Raw genomic sequence first — 23821 nt, 5'->3', positions numbered from 1 at the left:
CAAGATCTCCTCACAGGCATTTGTCACTGAGAGGCCCAGAAACAACCAGCCAGCGGTAGAATTATGATATGTAGTGAGTGTATGTGTGTGAATGTGTTTGTGAGCACGATTCATAACCATCAAAGCCCATTGTTTTTTGTGTTAGCGTGGATATATGGGCCGGAGTAAATTGAATGAGTCCTTCATCCAGTTACTGCTGGCACCCCTGACCCTGTAGTCCTAAGCAAAACCAGATGAAGTGTCCCATGGAATAGAAATTTAATAAATCTCATCTCGACTCGCCACGCTGCACCTTAAAAAAACCCACAAACATCGAGCTATAAGGACCATTTGATTACGGTGTGTGGGTCCAGCTCTTACTCCTCATGCTCACATACGGGGTTAACGGCTGCTGGAGTGGCCGGAGGTGGTGACTGCAGTCGTTGACATGCAGGGACACTGCAGTGTGTTCAGCACAGGTCAGAACCCACAGTGCACCTCCAATTATCCACTCATCTCTCAACACGGTGCATCATAGACGACCTGAAGGCCTTCCCCTCCATCCTCCCCTCCCCTTCATTTCTAAAGCAATAAAGGACTTATTTATTTCTCCCTCTTCAATCTGCAGGGGCAGCTCAGCAATGCAGGTAAAGAGATTACAATGCTTGAGGGAGAATCAATTGATGCCATTCATTTCATTGCTCTCCCCTCAGTCGGAACTGTTTAGAGTAGCCCACGGTTGAAAGTAGGGAATTGGTGATGTGATGCTTGAGCCCAGCTGTGTCTACATTCACACATATGAACACACACACATACACACACACAGACATGTATCTTGAGAACATCAACACAAACACTACTGCTTGCTTATCTGATTTTATAGCACATTTACAGAGATTAAAATGTCTCCACGGCCATAGTTTTCAGCTGATGACCGCTGCTTGACAGGAGCAAGCGGACATTAAGGTAACTCAAGGGCTCCTCTACAGTGGTGGACGAGGGAGGGGAGACTCCACGCACAAGCGCACATCTGTACCATCAAGGCTAAAGCCATAGTGCAAAGCAGAGGCAGGAGAGCGAATGGCTGAGCACGGACTGCTGAGAAGGTTCTGCAGGGAAAGAGAGAGGGATAAAGAAGGTCGTGTGGTGCATCAGCGAGCTTACATGCATGAGTGGCCGTGGCATAGGAAATCATTTCATCTGCATCACACAGTTTAGTGTCCCCTACCAGTGGGCTGACATTCCCACAGAGCGGGTGCCATACTCTTTACACTATTTATAGAGAGAAAACACCCCCCTTATCAACACATTACACTTCACCATGAGCCTAAACCGTTCTTATGTCTTCCCTCCTTTTCCCCCCTTTTGTCTCGTGTTTCAAGTCAGCAATCTCTGCTCTTCTGAGGCGGGCCATCTGCTGAAAAACAGATAACATCACCCTTTTCTGTTCATTGCAACTGATAGTAGAATGAAGAGTGAGAATGAGATTAGTCTGCAAAAACAATACAAAAAAAAAACCAAGGTGGAAACTGCTTGAAATGAAAGCTATGTGAATCAGCCTTTTTCCAGCAAAATCAGATATTCTGTTTCCCACAGTTATCTATTTATATATTCCAACAGCAAGGGGGAGAAAGGGTAAACACACAGATGCAGAGTCAATACGACCCCACCACACCAGTGCCTAAAATACACTCAGGGTGGAATTCTATCTGATATTTGTTGGAGGCAAGCATGGATGCAGTGAGAGGTTGAAAGCAGCTCCTAGAATTACCCTTGTGTTTGCTTTCAGAGTATAGATCTTAGCAGGAGAAGGGGGCGGTGGTGGGGGGGGACAGTATGCAGAGCACTGAGGTGGAACAGAGCCCATCATGTGAGCTTGCTAGCGAGCTAGCTCGAACTCCCTCCCTCTCTTGCAACAGAAGATGAAGCGGAAGAATGTGCTCTGCACCTGTGAGCACCCTTCATTTCACTTTCTGTGTCTTCACTGTGAGGATTTTGCTGTGTATTCCAGGCCTTATGCAGTGGCTGGCTTTATGAAGTGGGCTGGGATGGACTCCAGCAGATACAGCAGGTTGTCTTTAGTGACACATCACCGAGATGAGCTGTGCGTCTGGTATCGGGGTATGCTGACAGCCCACTGTAAAGAAGATGAATCTCGGGTGCAGAGCAGGGCTGCCTGCAAGTGTCATGGCAGGCCAGTGCAGAGGCGTGGACGCCCAGTAACATTATTCCATCGCTACCCCCAGTTTCCCCCCGCTCTCTCACATTTCCCTTCTGATGACATGATGGATATGACTCCGTCACCCTCACGGCGAGGGTAGGATGTAACAGGACAGGGAGCAAGTGAAGTAGACAGAGAGATATTGGGAGGGAGAGGCAGAGATATATAGAGAGAAGGAGATAGAGTGGGAAGTTGATGAGAAGTGGGAGGCAGGGGGAGAATATATTTAAGAGTGGACAACATGGATCTAATGCATAATTCATTCTTTCTGAAATTTCTTTGAGGTTTTTTTTTTTTTTTTCTGGTACAACTTTATATTCACTCAGCTCGCTGTGTTTCAGCACTTTCTGCTTGAAATGCCTCCGCCATTTCATTCTCCACATTACAGCGTTATTTGGTCTGAACCTTGGTTTTCACGTTTGATGTTTCATGGAGCCTCACTGTCTGCAACTTTTTGCCTTGGCCCGAGGTTGCCGTTGGTTACCTGCGATCAGCGCATATGTCTGTTGGCCGAATAACTAATATCTCTTTGGGGAGCCCTTCCTTTTATGCTCTCAGGCTGCTGGGAGTGGTGTGGGTATTGATTCGGTTGGTGGGCTAGAATTTCTCCTGGGGGCTAATAAAAATAATTACAATAAGATCATCAAAGGCCTGACCTTCTGTTGCACACATGAATAAATATGTGACAAAGATAATAGAAAAGACCCCTTCTATGTGTGTGGTCACTGGAATATGAGGGAGAATTGGCTATTATGATACTTAAAGTGGTGTTTTATTCTGGATTTGACCAACAAATTTGATCTGTTTGTGTTTAAGTGTGTTAAACTTTTATATCCTTTTATCGATAAATGTGAAATGTGTTATATTGTTTGGAACATAGGGGAAAACACTAAAGGGGGAGAAAGCATGCTCAAAAACTGCACATTTCTTGGATAGAAGCACTGCAAAATTGTATCCAATTTCAGTGAAGCTGACATAAGTAGCCTGGAAGAGAAGGCAGAGAAGAATCTGCTTCTGCTTCAGTAATCCCTCTCTGATTTCATCCTCTGTCTGTGCGCTTGTTTGTTTGTTCTCTGGTTCCTGCTTTCCTCCAGGAGTGGATGACTGCACAGCAGTGGTGAAAAAGTAATGGTGGTGTTATTGCAGACAGGGGGAAACACAGCATTTTGATTGGAGCGTGTGCCCTGAGACCCAGTGAAGTGCACTCGCCTCAGCTCAGAGAGCACTTGATTGCACAGCGCCAATGATCGCATTAAAAGGGCAACAGAAAGCCCATTTACCGTAAAGAGAGCGAGGAAGGGGGCCCGATAGGCAGCTGCAAATTGACTTTCACTTCTGTGAGAAGCTCGGTCTGATGGGCGGGTGGTGGGCATGTACATGAAGTTTTTTTTATTTGATCTTCCTGGACAGCACACGGTTAGGGGCACCACAAGCATATGGGAAACCGCATGAGGGCACAGGAAAAGATATACACACATGAAAAGTTTTTGAAAGTGAAAGAAATAGGCAGGGTTTACACGTTGAGGTTATCCTGTGTTAAGATTGATGGGCCTCTTTTAAAACGTATTCCAAGGCATATAGTGGTGTCTTTGACCTTTTCTACCTTCTGACTACCTTCACTCAGGAAGGACACTGACCACTGGTCACGTCTGGCCCTCTGTGCACCCGGCTCGGCTTTTTCTGGCAGTGAAAGGACAATTGTAGAGGCATCTGCTGTGTTCATTTCCACAGGAAAGAGGAGAGCAGATGGAGACTCAAGGTTTAAGTGATTAGAAGGCAGTAGATTGGAATACAAATTGGATTTAAAGAAATTAGACTGATATAAATCGAATGGAGTCACCGCAGTTTAGTGCTGTGCATGCGCATTGGCCTTAGTGGAAAGCCACTGCAGGGCCTGTGGATTATGGGGGAAGCAGATGCTCCAGAGAGATAAGAATGAATGTGCATTTGACACTCCATCCAAGGGAGATGGGGGTCTTCATGTCTGTCCTTTATCTTGCCCTCCATTTATCAATGTCACGGTGTTAATTACTGCTTCATTTATTAAGCTACTAACTGCCAGAATACAAACTTGCCCCTCTGCCCCTGCTCTGACAGGGAAACTGGCTGCTGGCTAGGTTACTGTTACCTACCACTGGTGAAAGAGATTGGGTAGAAACATGCCGGCGGCAAACTATAGGTTTTTGTTCCACCACCAATAGAACATCATCAGTTTTCCACATAATGCCAATGAGATTAGATCATGCGCTGTGGTAGCAGGATATCAGCTCCCCCTTCACTACAACCCCCTGTCTGTGGCCCCACTAAGAGCAAGACGCTAGTCCTGATGACTAATCAATGACAGGGAAATGGAGGGAATTAGCCCAAATTAGGAAGAAGAGAGAACAGACTACCTCCTGTTCAGGGGTCAATATGCCACTGTCTGATGCCTGATCCCTGTTAAGGCAAATGGCGGACTAGTGCACATTTACAGAGTGAATGCATGTGTTTGCGTGAAGCTCTGTGTGTGTGTGTGTGCGCACATTGACCACCCTCAGAGTCTTTGAAGAGTGTATTTTGTGCTGATCAGTGGGTTTCTACCTGCGCCTGTCCTTTTGCCCGCAGACTCGTGGACAGAAAAGGCCGGGGCGCAGCTTGTCCCAGTTTCCCCAGGGAGCATCAAGTATGAGGGGTAGTGGAACATGTGCAAACCCAGTCAAACAAAGAGCTGGAACCACCACTATTTTGCCTTCATTCCATGTTGAAATTAGCCCTTACATAAGCACAAAGGCCTACGTGGTACACTGCTCCTCGGTACACCAGGCGTCGTCCTATTACCCCGCTGCACTGCCCCGGGGAAGGGCACAGTCATCAACTCAGCTCAATCACATGCACACCTGCAGCAACTAATTTTAAGACAAAGAGCCCGGCACTCGACTTAATACAACACTGAGTGGTTAACAACTGTATCAGAGTTATTGATGCGTATTGAGCGTGGTTCAAAAGAAAGAAAATAAAGAAAGGGATGTTGGAAAAGTTTGCCTTATTCTCCATTCTCTTTACTGTGTCTTTGATTGTTTGATGCTGGATCAAACTCTTTGATTGTTGCCTGGTTCCCATGGCTTCTGTGATGTAAATGTGTGTGTGGCTTACAGCATCTTATCTCCAATGGTTAAGACCTGGTCACAGACACACAGAGCAAGCACTCTGACTTGGGGAGCATTATCTTAGCTGCCAGACTCCCAGGGTTTTCAGCCACAAGGGATTAGCATTTGACATGAGTCTGGACCCCGGCATTCATATTCACATCACACTAGTACTTCTACAACAGTGTGGACCCCGTAGTTTTATGTGTTCGCACCCCTATGAAAGTCAAATATATGATTTGGGTGTGTGTGTATACTTCACTTGTACGCTGACTGTATGCCTCCATTCACTGTTCACCCATGGGTCCAATTACCCACAAGCCCTTGTATATAGGGTTGAGAGGAGCAGATGGCTGCTTTTTGACTGGTCTGAAATGGTGATTAAAGGATTCAATATATGTCCTTTACATGCTTCTAACCTAAGACAGTGTGTTCCAGTGTTCCATCCATTTTTCCAACACTATAGCTCAGGTCCAGGTAGCAGCGGCAGCAAGCTGAGGAAAAAAACCCTGTGTGTCTTTATCCTCAGTACTGCTTTTTGAATGAATGTTAGTTGTAGTCACCTGGTGAAAACGTGGATAAGTTTAATTATATTTTATGGGAGCGCTGGCTCTTCGTCGTGGTTTCTCCCAGCTGTTCCCGCTGCTGCATCTGCATTGCCTCGTTTTCAGTGGCATTGTTGCTGTGTTAAGGCAGTTCATTAAGATGATATTTTTTTCCTTCACAGAACACAATGTTTACCTTACAGACATACTTGAACACAAGATGTTGCTCAGTGGTTTGTAGCTGCATTTGTAAATCAGGTCAAACGTGCACAGATAGCAGATAATCAACAGATATTTTGGACAGCAGTTTTCTTCAGAGGCAGAGAAGAGACTCTCAAGTGAAAAAAGTCATGCTTAATTTGTCTGTTTGCTCTTCTTTTTTTTCTTTTTTTTTTTTTACAGTGAAGTCAAGTTAAATTAATTTTATTTATAAAGCCCAATATCACAAATTTGCCTCAAGGGGCTTAACAATCTGCACACATATGACTCAATCCTTACTTATGATTATTATTTATTTTATTTTTTTAATGACGTACTTTATATTCTATTGCATATTGTGTATATAGGTGCATTTGAGACAAATCCTGTAGCTCCCTCTGTGGGATCCAGACATCTTCCAAAACTAAATGGTTTATTTAATCTGTTGCTATTAGTTGTTCACTAATTTAAGCTCTACCTTCCCACAATTTTCTTGACAGTTTTCCTGCTGGCAGTCGTGTTCATGGAAGAGGCTTTTGACTTGAGAAAGCATGTTTTAATGAAAACACGACCAGAAACTCAGCCTTTACGTCTTTATGCTGTTCCACTATGATTAATTGCATCTCTTCTTTTTTCCTCCAGGATCCCGTCTGCGCCAGGAGGACTCCCCACCCCGGATTGTGGAGCACCCCTCTGACCTGATTGTATCCAAAGGGGAGCCCGCCACTCTCAACTGCAAAGCAGAGGGGCGGCCGACCCCGACAGTGGAGTGGTACAAGGATGGAGAGCGGGTGGAAACGGACAAAGATGACCCACGTTCTCACCGCATGCTGTTGCCCAGTGGCTCGCTTTTCTTCCTGCGCATCGTTCACGGACGTCGGAGCAAACCAGATGAGGGAGCCTATGTCTGTGTGGCCCGGAACTACCTGGGAGAAGCTGTCAGCCGCAACGCATCTTTGGAAGTAGCATGTGAGTCAGGACTCTGTCCCCTTTTTTTCTTCATCATTTCTCCTCTTCGCTGTGTTGCTCAAAGAATATTGCTCGTATAGTTTAACAAGTCATTTGGCTGGAGGAAGAAAAGTCTTGATCTCGCTGCTGTTTCCAGATGGACCGACTGGATTTACATTCAGAACTATATATGTATATATAATATATTTTTCCCCTTTATACATAATGAGAAATTACATTGTCTTAAGTGTAGGGAATAACACATTGCAATCAAAATTTGATATGAGGCAGCTTTAATAACACTATTTTTAGACTTGATTTCTTACTCTCCGTGTTCTGTATTAAGGGACAGTTAAGCCGTAGTGCCGTCTTGCATAGTGTGCCATTGTTTGGGCAGATAATTAATTGCACAAAATGAACTCTTTAACCACACAAGACTTGAGGTAAATTTCATATACTCTTAGCTCAAGGGAGGGATTTTATTAAATTTGTTTGCAGACCTCTGAGTCGGACGTAAAGCTACTGTCAGACTATATGAGAGGGCATGATGGCAAGGCGGACGGGTCTCTCACAGGTGGGTGGGGGTAGGACGACAGACGCAGATCAAAGTCGTGATGGACATTTGACACAGGCTTCCTGGACAGTGTTGGTGAGCAGTGAATGGCAGAACCTGAGCTGTGGGTCAAATTACCTTTGAAGATGAGCCCCCCCCCCAAGAGGCTCAGGCTGGGCTTCCTACTGAGTGGCTCCCAGACCGCAAACTGCCCATAAGGCTGAGTGGAAAGTCTCCCATGTCCTGATGTTGTTTTAACTGGTGGTACTTTTAGTTCTATAGTCATGTGTTTCAGATATGTTTTTAGTGGTATTCACAAATTCTTTGGATGCTTCATTTGATCTGAAGAGGAGACTTTGAGATCACATATCATAAGTGACTAATGCTAAACTCTTATTTTTCTTCAGTGAACATAATTCATACCAACATCTTTTACACCGAAGAAGAAAGTTATTGTTATTGTGTTTCTAAGGTGACTACAGTGGTAGCAGGATGGGTAGTTGGTTTTGTGATTGGGAAATGGACCTTGTGTGTCAGGGGAGGAGGAGGAGGAGGAGAAGGAGTGGGGGCTTGCTCTCTGCATCTGATCCAGTCCCCTGCCTTCCCGAGGGCCTTCCAGCTGCCCCCAGGTGCTAACTGCGTGACAGCAGCTTGATCTATCGATTGCTGTAAGAGGGCTCTCCCAGCCTAAATGAAAATTCATGAAAAATTGATGAAGTCTCCAGATTATTTTATTTTTCCCTTCTCACACTGTTTCTTAGCCTTTCTTTTCGCCACTCTCACTCTCCCTCTCTCATGTAATATGGGTTGCGCAGCAGAGGGGGTTGAATAGAGGTATTGACTGCTCGAATGGCTTAAAGGTGAGGGGTGAGAGGTCAGGAGGCCAGGAGACGAGGGGATGAGGAAGAGTTAGCAAGGTGAAGAAATAAGAACACCCATATGATGTGTATTACCAGTGATGCTGGGTTTGAGAGAACGAGCGAGGTAGAGAGAGAGAGGTGGTTCAGGCTAAAGCCCCTGGCCACATTCTGAGTAAACAAGGATACAGAGCTGTACCTTTTATCAGTGGAGCTGTAAAGTACACACTCAACTCCCACTTAGGCAAAAGGTTTGATTCAGGTTCTACTTTTGCCACCACACAGTGTAGCATCATCACTATCACCGTACTGGCCAAACATATATATATACATATACATACATTAAAATATCTTGCTGTGCACAAATACCTTGTAATGTGTAACTTGTAGCATTGGGCTCTACTGGTCACCTTGCATGCACCAAGATGGAGATGGAGCTGAACACTTGCTAGTGTTTGACAGTTTCTTCTTCGAGTACAAATAGCCGTTTGACACCTTAGCATTTAAGAAGTCATGTAACTTCTATTTATCTGCACCAACACAGAAGAATACAGCCAACAGACTAACTCCCCATCTACATTTAATTGTTTGTCTAAGTGATGTCACATCGTCCACTTCTGTTTATAGGTAAACCAGTATTGGCACCGCACTAGCTCACACAGTTTGGCTCATATTGACCTGACCTGACCCGACCAGGGACACTGATTGAGATGAAGCGTGGGCAGTGGGTCAAGTGCAGTTTAACAGGGACAGTTACTACGTTGCTTGATCATGAAGTGCAATGAAGTTTTATTAAAGTAGAATCATTTTTAGTACCAACTGTTTTATTATGAGCAGATCAAAGTCCTCAGAGGCACTTTACTTTAGAATGGAGGAGATGAGGAGAAGAAAAAAAACATGAATAAAATATGATGGTAGGCACCAAACATGGACAGAATCAGCACAGCTGTTTTGCCATAGTGCTATTTGCTTTGGCTCCCTCACTCTCACTCTCTTACATAAACAGTAGTATTAGACTTGTTAGTCTTTTAAATGTACAGTGTTAACATCAAATAATCATGTTTCACTTATTTGTAAGATATATGTAAACAGTGTATTTCCTTTGTTCATTTTTGTTTTCATTGAAATTAGGCTATCATAGACCCCAAACAGGAGGGAGGGCAATTTTGTGGAGCACTCCATGCCTGGTTTGTTTTGGGCCCTGGGCTTTCTCAGCTTTCTCTTTCAGCCAGGTCTTCAGGGGGGCTTGGGGAGCAGAAAGGGGTGGGGTGCTAAATCCCACTGCACTGGCTTACCGCAGTGATTAGCTTTATCAGGTCCTGACATCCGTCTGGTGATTGTAATACCAAAGCTAATCGCACAAGGAGAAGCAGCATTTAAATCTATATCTATGTGAAACTGGGTTTGTGTTTATGATATGTCTTGCCCCCCCCTCGCACCACCCACCCCCTTCACTCGTCTTCTACCTCCCTCCCTCCCTCGCATTGAACACACCTTTGCCCCCTTCCGTTCACGAGTGGTTGAGCAGGACCCTGGTGAGATAATTGAATTGCAGCTCTGAAACAGATTGAACTCGGTGTCCACCGAGCAGAGTGGCGCTGCTGCATGCTGGACATCCAGCTGGGCAGCTCTCACCACTGTCTCTGTTGGAGGAGGAAAGGTGGAGTGGAGAGGAAGAGGGGGAAGAGGCCTCTGAGAGGTGCCTCTGCATTATTAATGTGGGCCAGATTGGGGGGGACTTGTGCCTTTACTACGCTTAGTCCTCCAACCATGTCTCCTTTAAGTGTTGGCTGTTGAACACACATTGTTCACAAATGGATGGACAAGAGCATGAACTGCCTTCTGTTGTCGAAGTCAATGGTGCCTGTGTAGAGTGTGAGGATAATGCTCAGACATCACTTTTGCCGCATTTGGGAAGAGATTTCATTATAGCTGTTGTTCACTGTCCTGTTCTTCAGAAGATAGAGAACTTGTAAACATCCTGCCTAGAGGGTATCTGAGCCGCCTGCTTTGTAATCTTATTCCTCCTCCCAGTGTGCTCCAAAACTGACTGCAGGCCAGCTCCATGGGATGGATATGCCGCATATAAGAGGGGATGTGCCCCCTTTTCTCTTTTCAGAATAAACTAGGTCAATGAGCAGGTTCATAAATCATTGTGAAGCCTGTGTCAGAGAAGCTAGCTGCAGCCACCGCTGCTGAATAAATTGCTAGCACTGCGGATATCTATGTATATGTAAGTGTGACAAGGCACACCTGGGGCGATAGGCTCCTAAGGAAACTGATAATTAGCCCCATCTTTTCAGGTGGATGGGTAGCACGTGTACGTAGTGCTCCAGATACGAGCGTATAGGGTGAACAGTTGCACTTTTAATTGAGTGTCGAATGTGACTCAGGCCGTCTGACATGTATGTTGCTGTATGTGTATTAAATGTATCTAATCGTGTGCGGGGAGAGGCATGGCAGAGGAATGAAGGCACCTGGAGAAGAAGAACCTTGAGGTGTATTTTGCTGTATCCTTTACTTCTTCATTTGTAACCTTTAAAAATGCAAATGACAGAGGAATGAAACAGATGTCTTGGGTTGGTGCTAAATGCCACTTGGAATGGGATTGGATGACTGTTAAAAAGGTCCTTTGATATCATCTAATGTACCGCTTCTGCAATTAAGTGAATCGTTAGGTAGCATTTGGTGCTCGTACAACAAGGTAATTAGCAGGAAAATAGAGTTGGGAGAGGTGTGAGTGGTGAAGAGAGGAGGAGGGTACCAAGCTGTTCGTGTTGTGTCCAGCATGAGGGGAAGCTAATAAAGGGACAGGCCAGGAGGAGCAGGCCAGGTGGGGAGTCAGGCTGAGCTGCACTGCCGAGCCTTTCACAAGCTCATCTGGACTCATTATTCCATTTCAGAAATTAGAAAATGGAGTGACGAGGGCACACAAACAACACACTCGCACACTCTCTCACACACATGTGCGCAAACACCTGCCCTCGCGCCCGTGTAAACCCCGGTAGGCTGAGGTTTAATCTGCGCTGAAGTCCTTGAGAAATAATGAAGGGTAATGAAGGAAGCAGCAACAATGCAACCATTACAACGCATTAGTGATGCGTGCTACAGCCCGAGATAAAACACAAAAACTTAACACTGTCTAATTTGTATTTAAATATGTTTTACGCTCCCAGAACATCTTGCTGTGACTGTTTGTTTATGTGGTGGGATGCACAGAACAAAAGACTTGAGGGACAGTCTAAAACAATTACTATGCTCTTCGCAAACACCTTTGAATGGCAATTCAAAAATCTGTCTGAGACACAATAGAAGGATTAATCAACATTAATTTGATTGGCATATGGAATGCCACTTGCCTAGCACTTAAGCAAAATACATATAATTCTGATATTTGATGAACTAAATTATTATTCAGCACATCACATTTAGATTTGAATTAGGCTGGCTTTTGTTATTGTTTAATTCCGCATTACTATTGATATTTCATGCTGGAGGTGACCAAGTACATTGCAGAAAAAAAGTGGTGATGTGACAGAGGAAAAGCAAAAAGTATAGATGCAGAGAAGGCGGGAATGTTGCCCTGCGATAAGAAAGACGGTGAGAGCAGGCAAGGGTGTGAGAAATATCTTCCCCCGATAAACTGTGAGAGAGTAAAAATCCCTGATTAAATGTGTCAGCTCTGTGTCTGTGCAGCTGGAGTTTGCTGACCCCTGTAAAGAGGTGCTGTTATCTATTGGGATTTACTCACACAATATCCACACGCGCACACACACACACACACACACACACACACACACACACACACACACACACATACACACACAGTTCTCTCCAGCTACATACAGCAGCATGCAGATTGCTCTTATCTCATTAATCAGCCACAGACGGCCTCAGTAAATGAGGAGTTCCCACCGCATACCCGACTCCTGTGCAGTACATGAAAGAGACTGACCTGCAGAAATGAAACACAAATTTGGAAAATAAACTCTCCCAGGGAGATAAATCACAGGAATACACAGCAGTCAGTACCAGCACTCTGACCTTTCACTGTCACGCACACAAACGAGCGCATACACACACACACACACACACACACACACACACACACACACACGATTCGTCCTGAGACTGCACTTTTTACTACCCTCAGTGGGCCTTATGTCCCAGCTCTGACCTCCCCAACTCCACCATGGGAAATAGACTGTCTGCGTTGCCTTCTTACCTTCAGGGGAAGTGAGGGAAATGCTGAAGATGGGAAATATAGCACACCTCGGCTGCGGCTGAAGAATGACAGCAGTAATGGCGTAGTGCAGTGAGAGCTGGGGACAAAGACGGAGAGTGTGTGTGGTGAGGAGGTACAGAACGATGGCAAAGAGATGGAGCACTTAACGAGATCCAGGTTTGTGATGACGTTTCACCATCTTCTCTCAGCCTCTTATCGGTCTCTCCTCACCTCTGTACTCCCACCACTGTGTCACCTTCGAGTGTATAAACTGGATTAAGCAAGTGTGCGGCGCTCCGTCATGGATGCCGCGGCCTGTCAGCAGAGGAGTGAGCCGTCAAGCAAAGAATGCTGAGGCAGCCGCTTCTCACGCCCATTAGTGCCCGGCAAGATGAAGCACCCGTCGCACTGGGTTTTGTTGTGTTTCTTTTATACACCCCACACTCTCGCTCCTTCACACTCTCGCTCTTTCTCTCTTTATAGTGACACTGTTATTGATGGCCTCTCCACTCTGACAATGCCGGTCTATTGCTTTGTCTCTCCTGCCTGCCTGTGTTTTGCCTCCTCTCTCCTCACTCTCCTTGCCCCCTGCACCCCACGTGTCTCGTCACCCGTGCTTCTAACCGCGGGTAGCTCGCTCTGCGGTGACTGACAAACAAATCTTTGCATCGACATCGGGTCTATAAATTGTCCAAGCCTGGCAGCATTTTTTTTAAATAGTGAGCACTTTGTATATAACAAACTTACCCTGCCTTGACTCTTCTTCTCCTCTCATCAGACAGTTTGGAATGTAGACTGAGTGGTAAATTATTGAAATCTGTCTGCAGGCTGATTATTGATCAGCTTTAGAACACAGACAGGGTAAGAGGCTCCTGCTTTCATGGGTGGATTGTACTTTGATTTCTGTTTTAATATTGACTTGTGGTTGTAATTTATTCAAGACCCCGTGTAGTTTTCAGTTTTTCAGTAAGTAGATTTATTTTGATCATCATCAAAATGTCTTCCAGACTATACACCACTTCATCAGTCTATTAATCTGTTCTTCAGCCTGCGCCCAGATAACCTAACACTCTAAGCCTCTTTGAAATTGTTGCACAGGTGTGCTGTTTACCAGCATTTAGATGAATATGTCTGATACCACTCTATTTTCTGACAAGTGGGTGAAGGGACAAGTGAGTGATAATAATATTAATCGAAAAATGTGACCCTGAGTGAAATCCCTGCAGACGTCTGCGTTCTGAGGGTGGCTTGCCATTGAGTCCAGCCGGGATTGGATCCTCTGACCCCTGGAGAACCCTTTGCCCTCTTCTATCCACCCCAGATCTCTGTCAAACCATAATTCCTTAACCCAGCGCTCCCCTCCGATGAATGTGTCCCTGTAGTGACTGACCTCCCCCACCCACCTTCCTCTCTCTCTCTCTCTCTCTCTCTCTCTCTGCCAGAGATGGTAATCCATCATATGGAGGTGGGGAGGAGGTGACAGGGTGGAGGGCTGAAGTTCAGGCGCTAGCTGATATGGGTTAGAATCGAATGTCGCTGAAATTGATTCACCCTCTGGTGTGTGGAATGGTGTGTTATTTCTCCACTGATGTTCCTGGTGGGTTCGAATGCCCACTATTTCCTTGGTTACTTTCACACACACCCATAAACACACATCCATTCACTTGCCTTTGCGCAACACTATAGGGTGCACAATGCTGCTGGGGATTGATCTTATGAAAGGGTCAGGACTCAGCCAGACCCGCGATTCAGGCTGTTTATTTTAGGTTAGGACTGTCACACTGCACACTGGCACTCTGATGGATATGTCTTGTTGGAGACCGTTGAGCGCACTTGCACACAAGTACACATTCGCAGTTAACACAAGCGCACAAATGCACACAAAAATGTTTAAGGTAAATGGCTTTTCTGGCTGTTTTTCTAGTTGTGCAAACACTAAGGACAGTTCCTCCTGAAAGTAGCCCTGTGGGAACATAGGAGACATGGCATTTCAGCTTCATTAGATCTGGAACTGAACTGTGTGAAGAGAGCGAAGGAAACTGGGGGAAGGGAAGAGGGGGAAACATGGGGCACAAGTTGCAAACTGATCCTAGGAAGTTGAGGTTTTAGTTTCAGCCATGTGGTTTTACACAAAAAACACACATCATAATTTTGTGTTAATTTGTTTATTAGTATTTATTCTTTTTTGCACTGGATTAAAACGGCTTCACTTGGCTCTGGGCCACGGCAGAATTATCATGGGTGCGGATGTGTTATGACTTGGCGATCTCTTGATGGCGTAGACAGATATTGTGTTTGGCTTGGATTACATTTGCTGTAAGGGACACCTATCAGCCACCAGAGCCCTCAACAGCTGCAGACCAGTATTGAAACTTGATCACCCAGTCTCTGCTGTCTCCCTCTCTCTCTCTCTCTCTCTCTCTCTCTCTCCTCTCTCTCTCTCTCTCTCTCTCTCTCTGTCTGTCTCTCTCTCTCTCTGTCGCTCTCTTTCCTCTTTCCCCTTTTCCACTCCCTCCCTCTCTTGTTTCCTTTCCTGGTGTTTGAAAGTGATACTCAAAGCATTTTGATCACTTTCAAAAGTGAAGGGAGACAAGATCAAATGTTTAAAAGAGTGGTTTCTAAGACAGCTGTGGTTCCATTTCGTTTTACAGCCTGACCTTTACATGACTGCACCGCTGCATCCATCGGGCGTACCAGCAGAGGAAGTTGGGCGGCTGCTGTGTGTAGTTGAAGGTGACCTTGCATGTTGCAGAGTTAATGGCTTCCCATTTCGATGTGGAGTGTGTCCTAACCGCTGCCTCTGCCTGTTAGACTGCTCTGGGATCAGTCCCAGGCTTGGCGGAGGTGAAGAAGGGGACACGGAGATTTGATGTCGTTCTTTCAGCAGCCACCAGTTCACTACGGGAGCCGCTGCATCGGCTCTGCTGAGAAATAATCGTCAGGGCTTCTCAGCTTCAGGACGGGCGAAGGCGCGATTTCATAGAGGGAAACTGGCTACCTCAGTTATGTGTAATGCAGTGTGACCAGGTGCAGTGAGATGACATCACATAGTGAATGAGGCTGGGAGCTGTGGTATGTGTGGCCACCTGCTTCTACAGCTGGGAGGATGATTAGCAGCTAGCCAGGCTGATTATTAACCAGCCAGACACTCATCCAGCCAAAGGGACAGACAGACAGACTGGGACACTGACAGACATTACACATTGCCAGATATGAGCCTGCACATTGGTTGGCACAGTGGAGACCAGACAGACTCGCCCAGACCACTTAAGCACTAGCATGGCCAAAGGCCAACTGAATAGAAATCAGAACACCCTATTCAAATGCTAAGCAGAATCTTATCTCAGTGCCTCTTGCTGCTGCCCCTCATGCTCTACACTGTCCAGGGCAAAGCTATTAACAAACATGGAGGTGCCTCCTGTGTTTGTCTGTCTTTAACTGTGCGTGTGTGTGTAGGCGTGTGTGTGTGTGTGTGTGTGTGCGCGCGCGCTTAGATGGGTATTTATTCATTTGTTGGTATGTTTCTCGTCCTTGCTGTGTTGAAGAGAAATTCAGTAGGAGTAGTATTTTGGAAGATATTTCTTGAGCTAAATCCTGAGAAACATTGTATTGTTAGTATGTTTCCACTGATTACTTTCGGTGCACCAGTTGAAACTCAATAATGCCACACAAAACAGTGCTCACCACCCAGTGAGACAGAAATGAAGGCAGTGAATCATCTTAAGCGTGGCTATAATTGCAGGGATTTGTCTTGGATCCACGGAGATCGTCTTATTCCGCAGGAAATGAAATCCAACGACACTGAGTGATCACCAAGGGGTGTGTGGCTAACTGATGAGCACGCTCATTTGACTCCACCGATCTTTAAAAGCCATTAACGCTCTCCTGTTTCATGCACAAATTAGGCCTCCACACACAAAGGCACACAGGCACAGTGGTGCATAGATGTTTGGAACTCAAACACAAGACTGGGTTTGTAAAGGCACATATGCACATGCACACACATGCCTGTACCCCCCCCCCCCACACACACACACACACACACACACACACATACTCTGTAACAGACTCCAATATCCCTCTTTGTCGTCCAACTGGCACAGTAAACGTTTGCCCGTTTGAGGCCTAAATGGCACAGTAAGGGAAAAAATGAACCCCAAGACACCGCGTTGTAATGGAGCTGAAAAGAACAGCTTAATTGGGCAACATAAGCCATGCCCAGGCATTAACTGTGAAATTTACATGTTAGCTTTTTTCTTGTCTTTCTTTTAAAGGTCCCCGTGGTATTCATGTGGAAAAGACGCATGAATTACAACTCTGACACTTCATGAATATCGATTTGGCTGCTGGTGCTGTGCAGGAGGTTATGGAAAATGATTTAATTCAAAACATATTGGGTGGGAAACATCTGCAATTAGTCGGTTGTTAGTTTATGCAACTAATGTGTTATTGGTTTAATTGCCTGTTTTTGGTAATCAACTTATCCTCTCTCAAACACAACCTGGTTCAGAGAAAAAAACAAAAGAAACCTCCTTAATATTAAAAATGAATTGTAATTCAGAAATGTTGCGAACACAATGTTAATTGTTTTCATGATCCCTGGATGACTAAATGTCTCCGAAATGTTAAATGTGATATGGTAAATCGCTCCCCTTATCAGATTCTCAGACAGCAGAAGGGAGTTGTCCGTATGATTTAGCTCCATTCACAACAGTTCAGGGGGTTGATGGGGTGGTCGTACCTCTGGGTCCAGATAGGATGACCTTTGGCCAGCTCTGGATGTGACCTCTGACTGACCATCGATTGACCATCATCTGACCCTGTGGCTTGGAAACAGAGCTGCATAGGGGTCCATTTGGCAGTCTGGAGAGCATCTCTAGCATACACTGCTAATACAGTTATGCTAGTGTTATTGGAAGATGTATGAAAGGAGAAATAGCCGGGGAAGGCAGGGTTAGTCCTGTGTCAGAGGAAGAAAAGCACAGATAATTCAGTTACAGGCTAAGGGATATGAGCATCTGTCAGCTTATTCATTCTTATAGTGCTCAACTTCTGTTGTTACTACAGTAACCTCAAAACTACATTGCAGCCGGATCCAACTCGTTACCTGCTTCATGACAAATGGAGCCCAGATTGGTGTTCTGACATCCACAAACCTTTACCCTCCTTAAATTAGCACATAGTTTATCATTTTACGCTACAATAGGCTGTTTCTGCTTTGTAAGACATTTTGTGAAACTAAACCTTGCACAAACCCCCTACATTTGCTGACTGCTAGGCCAGATTGTGTTATCTCTCTTCAGCATCTTCAACCCCCATCCCTCCTTCATTTCTCCCTTATCCCCTAAACTGCTGTTCCCTAACTGGCTGTAGATGATAACAGTTTCAGCCCAGCAGCCAAAACGCCCATCCCCACCCCCCATTCCCGCTATGAAAAAATCAAATAGCAACCCAGTGACTGACTGCTAATAAAATTAGTAGAATTTCTCATAAACCATAATAAGTAACTTGACTCGATGACAGATGCTGATGAGGGCAGGAGACAGCAATGTGATTGGGAAGAAAGAAGAGGGGGGTATATCATTCATCTCAAAATCACTCAACAGTGCCAACTGGGGTGTTGATTGTCATAAATATTCCTGGACCTTCAATTTTCACCCACACGCCCCACCCCCACTTCACCCCACAAGAGCATCTCACCTCTCCTAACTGCATCCAACGTGCCAGCGACACCACTCTCAGTCCTCCCTCTCTCTGTCTGTCTCTTTTCTCACACGCAGCGGGGGGATGGTTGGCCCAAGAACGTGGCATCATTAACTTTCTTGACTGGCAGACGTTAGACGTGCAGAGGGCTGTCCTGTCCCACCCCCTGCTGGGTGTCCCTCAACCCCCATCACTCCTCCCTGTCATCCTCTGTCTCTGTGTGTCCCCCCCCCCCCCCCAAAAAAAAGAGCCATCCACAGATTTCATACACTTGATGCTCAGTCAAGGGTGAATGAGAGTATGCATGAAAAGATACATATCCAATTTAAGTGCCATGGGTGTGCCATGTGTTTGTTGACCTTCATTAGTATTATATGTATGCATGTGTATGTGTACTTGTGTATGTTTATCAGGAATATCACTGTCTAACTGTATTGAATTGTTTTGACTCAGGCTCTTTAAAAAGTGTGGAGAGTCCACTACCTCACAGTGTCAGGAGTTTCTGCTGTTACCACCAGTGTGGCACGTGCTGCTGAGCTCCCTGTGGTGCGACGCCCTGTCTCATTAATCACAAGCCCTGTGCTGGAGCCCTGACAACCCACAACCTGGTGGCGTCCCAGATACCCCCCCCCCCCCCCCCCCCCCCCCCCCCGTATACTGGGAAGGCTCTGCACCGTTCGTTATCTGCTCACGGAAAGAAGGCAACACAGCAATGACAGCTGCCAGTGGTCATTTGAAACAACCCCCCTTTTCAATTGAAATTCCTCACTTCATAGCTCCCCGTCCAAGCCTTTTGGCTTTCTTTCGTCTCGGGTTCACAAGTTTTGAACCTCCAGGGCAAAGGTCATTGGATTTGCCAGATCATCACGGCAACTCTCGACAACATCAGATGTCAGGAGAGAGTTGGCCGACCATGACGGAGGCAGGCAAAGAGCTCTGCTTGGCCAGCCACTTCCTTCTGGAGAGGAGAGGAAGGAGGACAGAAAGGGAGAGAACTGTGTTTTTACTAAGCATACTCTCTCCCTCTTCCTCGGCTTCAGCCTGTGTCTGGAGTGATGGGGGTTGTGGTAGAGGGGCATTTAGACGTTCATGGGTTCAGTGTTAAGGGCTTGTTGGGGTCCAAGTCAGACTTGTGCTGTGGGGTGCTGGGGCTCAAAGCGGTGCAGTGGTCTAGTTGTGTCATAAGCGTGTAGCTGAGCTGTCACTTGTCTCTAATTGGCTTAGATCAGCCCACAAGAGGCTCAAAGCTCACTGACCCACCCTCTCTCCCCTTCTCTCTCCCTCTCTCTGTCTCTACCCCTCTCTCATTAGCTTTTTTCCCCTCTCTGCCAAGCTAAGACAATGGTCTCCACATGGTCCTTTTCCATTGAACTGTTTGATCCAAAATCTCTCTCTCATTCCAGCAGGCCTCTCACTTTCTCTGCCGGCATCTGTATGCTGTTATTTGGCTCAATCCTTGCAAGGGGCAGGCTTCAGGAGTGATGAGCGAGGATGCAGAGGGCAACTTGATCTAATCCTGATTGGAGACCTGATTGATCTGGGCCCCGGGGTCGTCACGGGGTCAATACATGGGCTGATGATAACATGGTTCATCTTTAGGGAATAAACCTATCAGTGCACTCTCGCATGCCTTTACACCTCATATCAAACCAAAGAACTATTCGTATCAGTTGTCTCTACCATCACAGTTAAGATTGCATCCTAGCAACTGATTTACTAATGCTGCAATCAGTCAGCCACGCTGAATCCCGCCAGAGTGGGTGTTCCTTCTTGGGCAGTGTAGGATTTACGATGTGCTACGAGGGTTCAGGGAATGACCCTCTAGTGTGCATCTCTGATGATGTTCTAATTGGATGGGGTGACCTTTCTTCACTGTAATTTTGAAGCGTCCTTGGTCCTTGGGGCCGGGAACAGATTAAAAAGCAGCAGGGGTGGGTTGATTGATGTGTGCTGTGGTTGGTGTGGTTGTGGATGGACAGTGACAGGTAGAGGGACAGTAACATATGAGTCCACAGCTGTTGAATGGGAAGGGATACACAGACTGATACAGGGGAGGTGGCTACATCCAGGCTGACTGATTGCTACCTTCTGGTACATTATCCCTTGTAATGGCTACAAAGCCTATGACTGAGTGGTGGGGGAGGTTGATTCTTTGGTTTGTGTATGCATCAGGGACGTGCCATAGAACACAATTCATGATAATACCAATAATGTGATCAAAATATGTGATATCATGATATTAAACACATTGAATGTTAAAATATTCACCATGATTGCGTACAGTGGCAACACAAACAGCAAAGTGATGGTTATATTATCGCCAGCTTCACATTGAATAATTTACCTCCAAAAAAAGGAAACACCTTCTGTTGTGTGGAGGTGGTTTAAAACCTGAAACATCAGAAGAGCTGCATTGCACAACAAAGGCCACATACGGTGTCATCTAATAACGAAATTGATTATGAGATGAGGTGCATCAGGATCTGTCTGGTGGAGCTCAATAGTTGATTGATCAAATTGATTCAAATTGCATAGAGAACCGTGTTGCAATGTTGAGAAAAAAAAATAAAACTGATGAGTAAAGTGGAGGTGAATGGGACAATGAGGCAGAGTCAGGTCAGGATTTGTGGAGAATAATTCACCACACAGATGTATTATAATACAGTATACATATTTCTATGCATTGAATCATTAAACATGCATTCCCATATCACAATAATGCCCTGCCATATAATTATTTTTATAGATATAAATGCACTGTAGATATAAATATTTGTGGTGTAAATACAGTATGTGTATAAGAGTGTTTGTGCAACCTGCTGTATGTTTATCCCTGGTTTTGGCTGCTATTTTGCTTTCCATTCATGTATAGCACTGTCACCGTGCTCACAAAGCTCCTGGCATATATTTATTTATTGTGTCAATATGAAATTTGCTCTGCTTTTCTTTGTAGCCAGAATGAGTTGAAGTGTGGTGAATGGGCTTGTTTTGGTGCATTGACTGGTGGATCCTATTTTGACGGCGTATGAAGCTGGAACTAATTCCTGCATATTTATTTGGTTTGGTCTAAGCAAGCTAAGCACTAACCCTACTTAATATTCCAGGACATGCTGACAGAAAAACCCTATTGGTGATAGTAAAACAGCCTTTGGAAGCTTGTGAGTGGAAAAAATTCAGGAGCCTCAGAATGTCAAAATAATTTACTCCCTTGTAAATGAGCGTGGTGCATGCGTCAATCCGAGGTGGTAGAATTTGCTTCTCCAGCTTTCTTTTGTTATTTTATGTCATTTATTCCCAAGCTAAAGTCTGAAAGCTGTCGTAAAATGCTGAGAGGAAATAATCCACTCAATTTACAAATACTGCCTAAGCATCCTCGTGGCTGTTAACTGGATTCATCAGCTTGTGCTCTTTTATTGCTTATTATAGACGGGTGTTCTTACTGTAAATTAGTTGTTTGGGTCTGAGTGTGTCATGTGTATTTTCAATATGTACAGTTTCTACAGCCCAAACACCCAAGTTGATGTAAACCCATCATCATTATTTTGTCCTGCATCTCATTCAACATGGACAGAAAAGGGGTAGAAAGATAAAAGGCCATGAGGAGGAAGGAGAGCCTCATCCCTTTTCCCCAGCTATCTCCACCAGGCTTGAGGCGCTTTTTTTTTTTTGTGGGCTGCATCTGAAAAGATCAGCTTTAACAACCTAAGCAAATATCCATGAAAGGGCTTGTGAAAGGAGGGCCTTGAACCTTCTGTAGAACAGGTGTGTTTTATAGCACTGTATTTCTCCTTTGGTCTTTAATGCTCTACAGTCCCACACATTATGTGTGCGTGTGTAAGTGTGTATTTCTTTGGTGGCTGAAGCTCCACTGTAGCGGTGAGCCAGCCCCCAGCAGGAGACCCACAGTCAACCCTGTGCCATGTGAGAACTGCGGGGAGCGGGCTAACGAGGTGTCCAGGCAGCTGACGGCTTTGTCCTGCCGCCTGTGAGTGGAGATGGCACAAAGAGTGTCCTGCAGAGAGTCCTGTCTGTTCTTTGTGTCTGCCTCTCTCCTCTGCCCAGCACTCTGGGCTACAAAAGGAAGCCGTGCGAGGCAGCATTATGGCATCAGGTGGACGAGGGGCTGCGCCTGTCCCCCATTTCCCTCCTCCCCTCCTTCCATCTCCTCTCTAGACCACAAAAAAGCGTATACTTTAGTCTTGGATAGCTTTGAATGTGTGTCTTGTGCGGTTGGAAGGCTCCTGTGCTATTTTCACTGAAGCCCTGGCAAATAACTATCATTTTATTAGCTTCCCCATCCTTTTTTTTCCTGTTCCATCTTGCCTTTCTTTCCTGTCCTTCTCTGTCACACTGTGCTGAAGAGAGTGATGATCCAGAGGGTAGCTGGTTCTCTGTCATGTGTTTGCTGCTTGTATTTGCTCAGTCTCCCATCTTCCTCTCTTTGCTCTCCTCTCTAATTTATGAACTGCTACACTTGAGTGGGCCTAGTGCCTATTAAAACCAGCACAGCGCCTGTGTTTGTCCTGGCCTTTCCTGCTCCACGGGAAGCTCATCTAAAGCCCCCACTAGTTAATGCCACTGTAGGGGGTGAGCGAGAAACATGGACACTTTTGTGGATCCTCTGCCCACTGGAGGGAGAGGTTTGACGCTTCCTTTAAAAGGCCAAAGTCATTTGTCTTTGTTGTTTTCTGTCTCCCAGGAATTGTTTAGAGAGAAAACGACAGCGAGGGAGATAAAGAGTGAAAGGGAGTAAGAGCAAGGAAGAAAACATGCCTGTCTTTGTAGATGGTGGGAATGTTTCACATCTGGGCCGTTGTACTGAATGCTGTGTTTTGCTCTGTACAACATTGAAGGGCCTCTGATGAATTTCCTGTGCATTAAGTTTCTCTTAAACAACACCTGTGTAATGTCTCATCCCCACAGAAACATTAGGTACCAAAATCTGAACAAATTCAGCAGTGATGCATTTAATATTTTCTTTAATTTCTCACATTCTTTAGGGCTATAAATCTAACTTAGCCAACGCCATATGTGTATATGGCCCTATAAGTCTCCATCAATATTTAATCATTTGGACAGCAGGTGTGAGTAATGGTTACAGGATTTATGGTACCTCAGAGCAAAGACTCTGAGCTTTGATCCTTCAACCTGTATTACAGTCTTCTCTAGTGGTCAGAGAAGCTTTTACTGCTCTGGTGAGTCAGCAGCATGAGCTGAATATCCATATGGAAGCTGGACATGCTCCAGTTATGTAGAAGCAGACACCGGTTGTAACAAAGAGTCCACACCGTAGGCATCAAACAGTGCGTTCACACTGACAGCACAGCATCATTGCATATGTGAATACCTCTCGCTGAGCTGAACCACAGTGTTTCCATATTGTTATAGTAATCGGATTTAAAACAGAGGAACACGGTGGCAGACAACCAAGAGAGAACCACAAAAATCACAGAAAGGTTAGGAAGGA

The 23821-nt window shown here is 45.4% G+C and overlaps 1 protein-coding gene across 1 annotated transcript in view; it reads left to right on the top strand.

The window, feature by feature from the left end:
- Positions 1-23821, top strand: part of robo2 (roundabout, axon guidance receptor, homolog 2 (Drosophila)) — a 161868-nt gene that overhangs the window by 7027 nt on the left and 131020 nt on the right. The window contains exon 2 of the mRNA XM_056373705.1: positions 6711-7037. Within this exon, the coding sequence (XP_056229680.1) occupies positions 6711-7037 (327 nt within the window). The remainder of the gene's footprint in view (positions 1-6710; positions 7038-23821) is intronic.

The sequence above is a fragment of the Seriola aureovittata genome, chromosome 4 (genome assembly GCF_021018895.1).
Source record: "Seriola aureovittata isolate HTS-2021-v1 ecotype China chromosome 4, ASM2101889v1, whole genome shotgun sequence".
NCBI classification, from domain to species: Eukaryota; Metazoa; Chordata; class Actinopteri; order Carangiformes; family Carangidae; genus Seriola; species Seriola aureovittata.
Note: the sequence above shows the minus strand (reverse complement) of the source record. Positions and strands in the feature narration are given on the sequence as shown.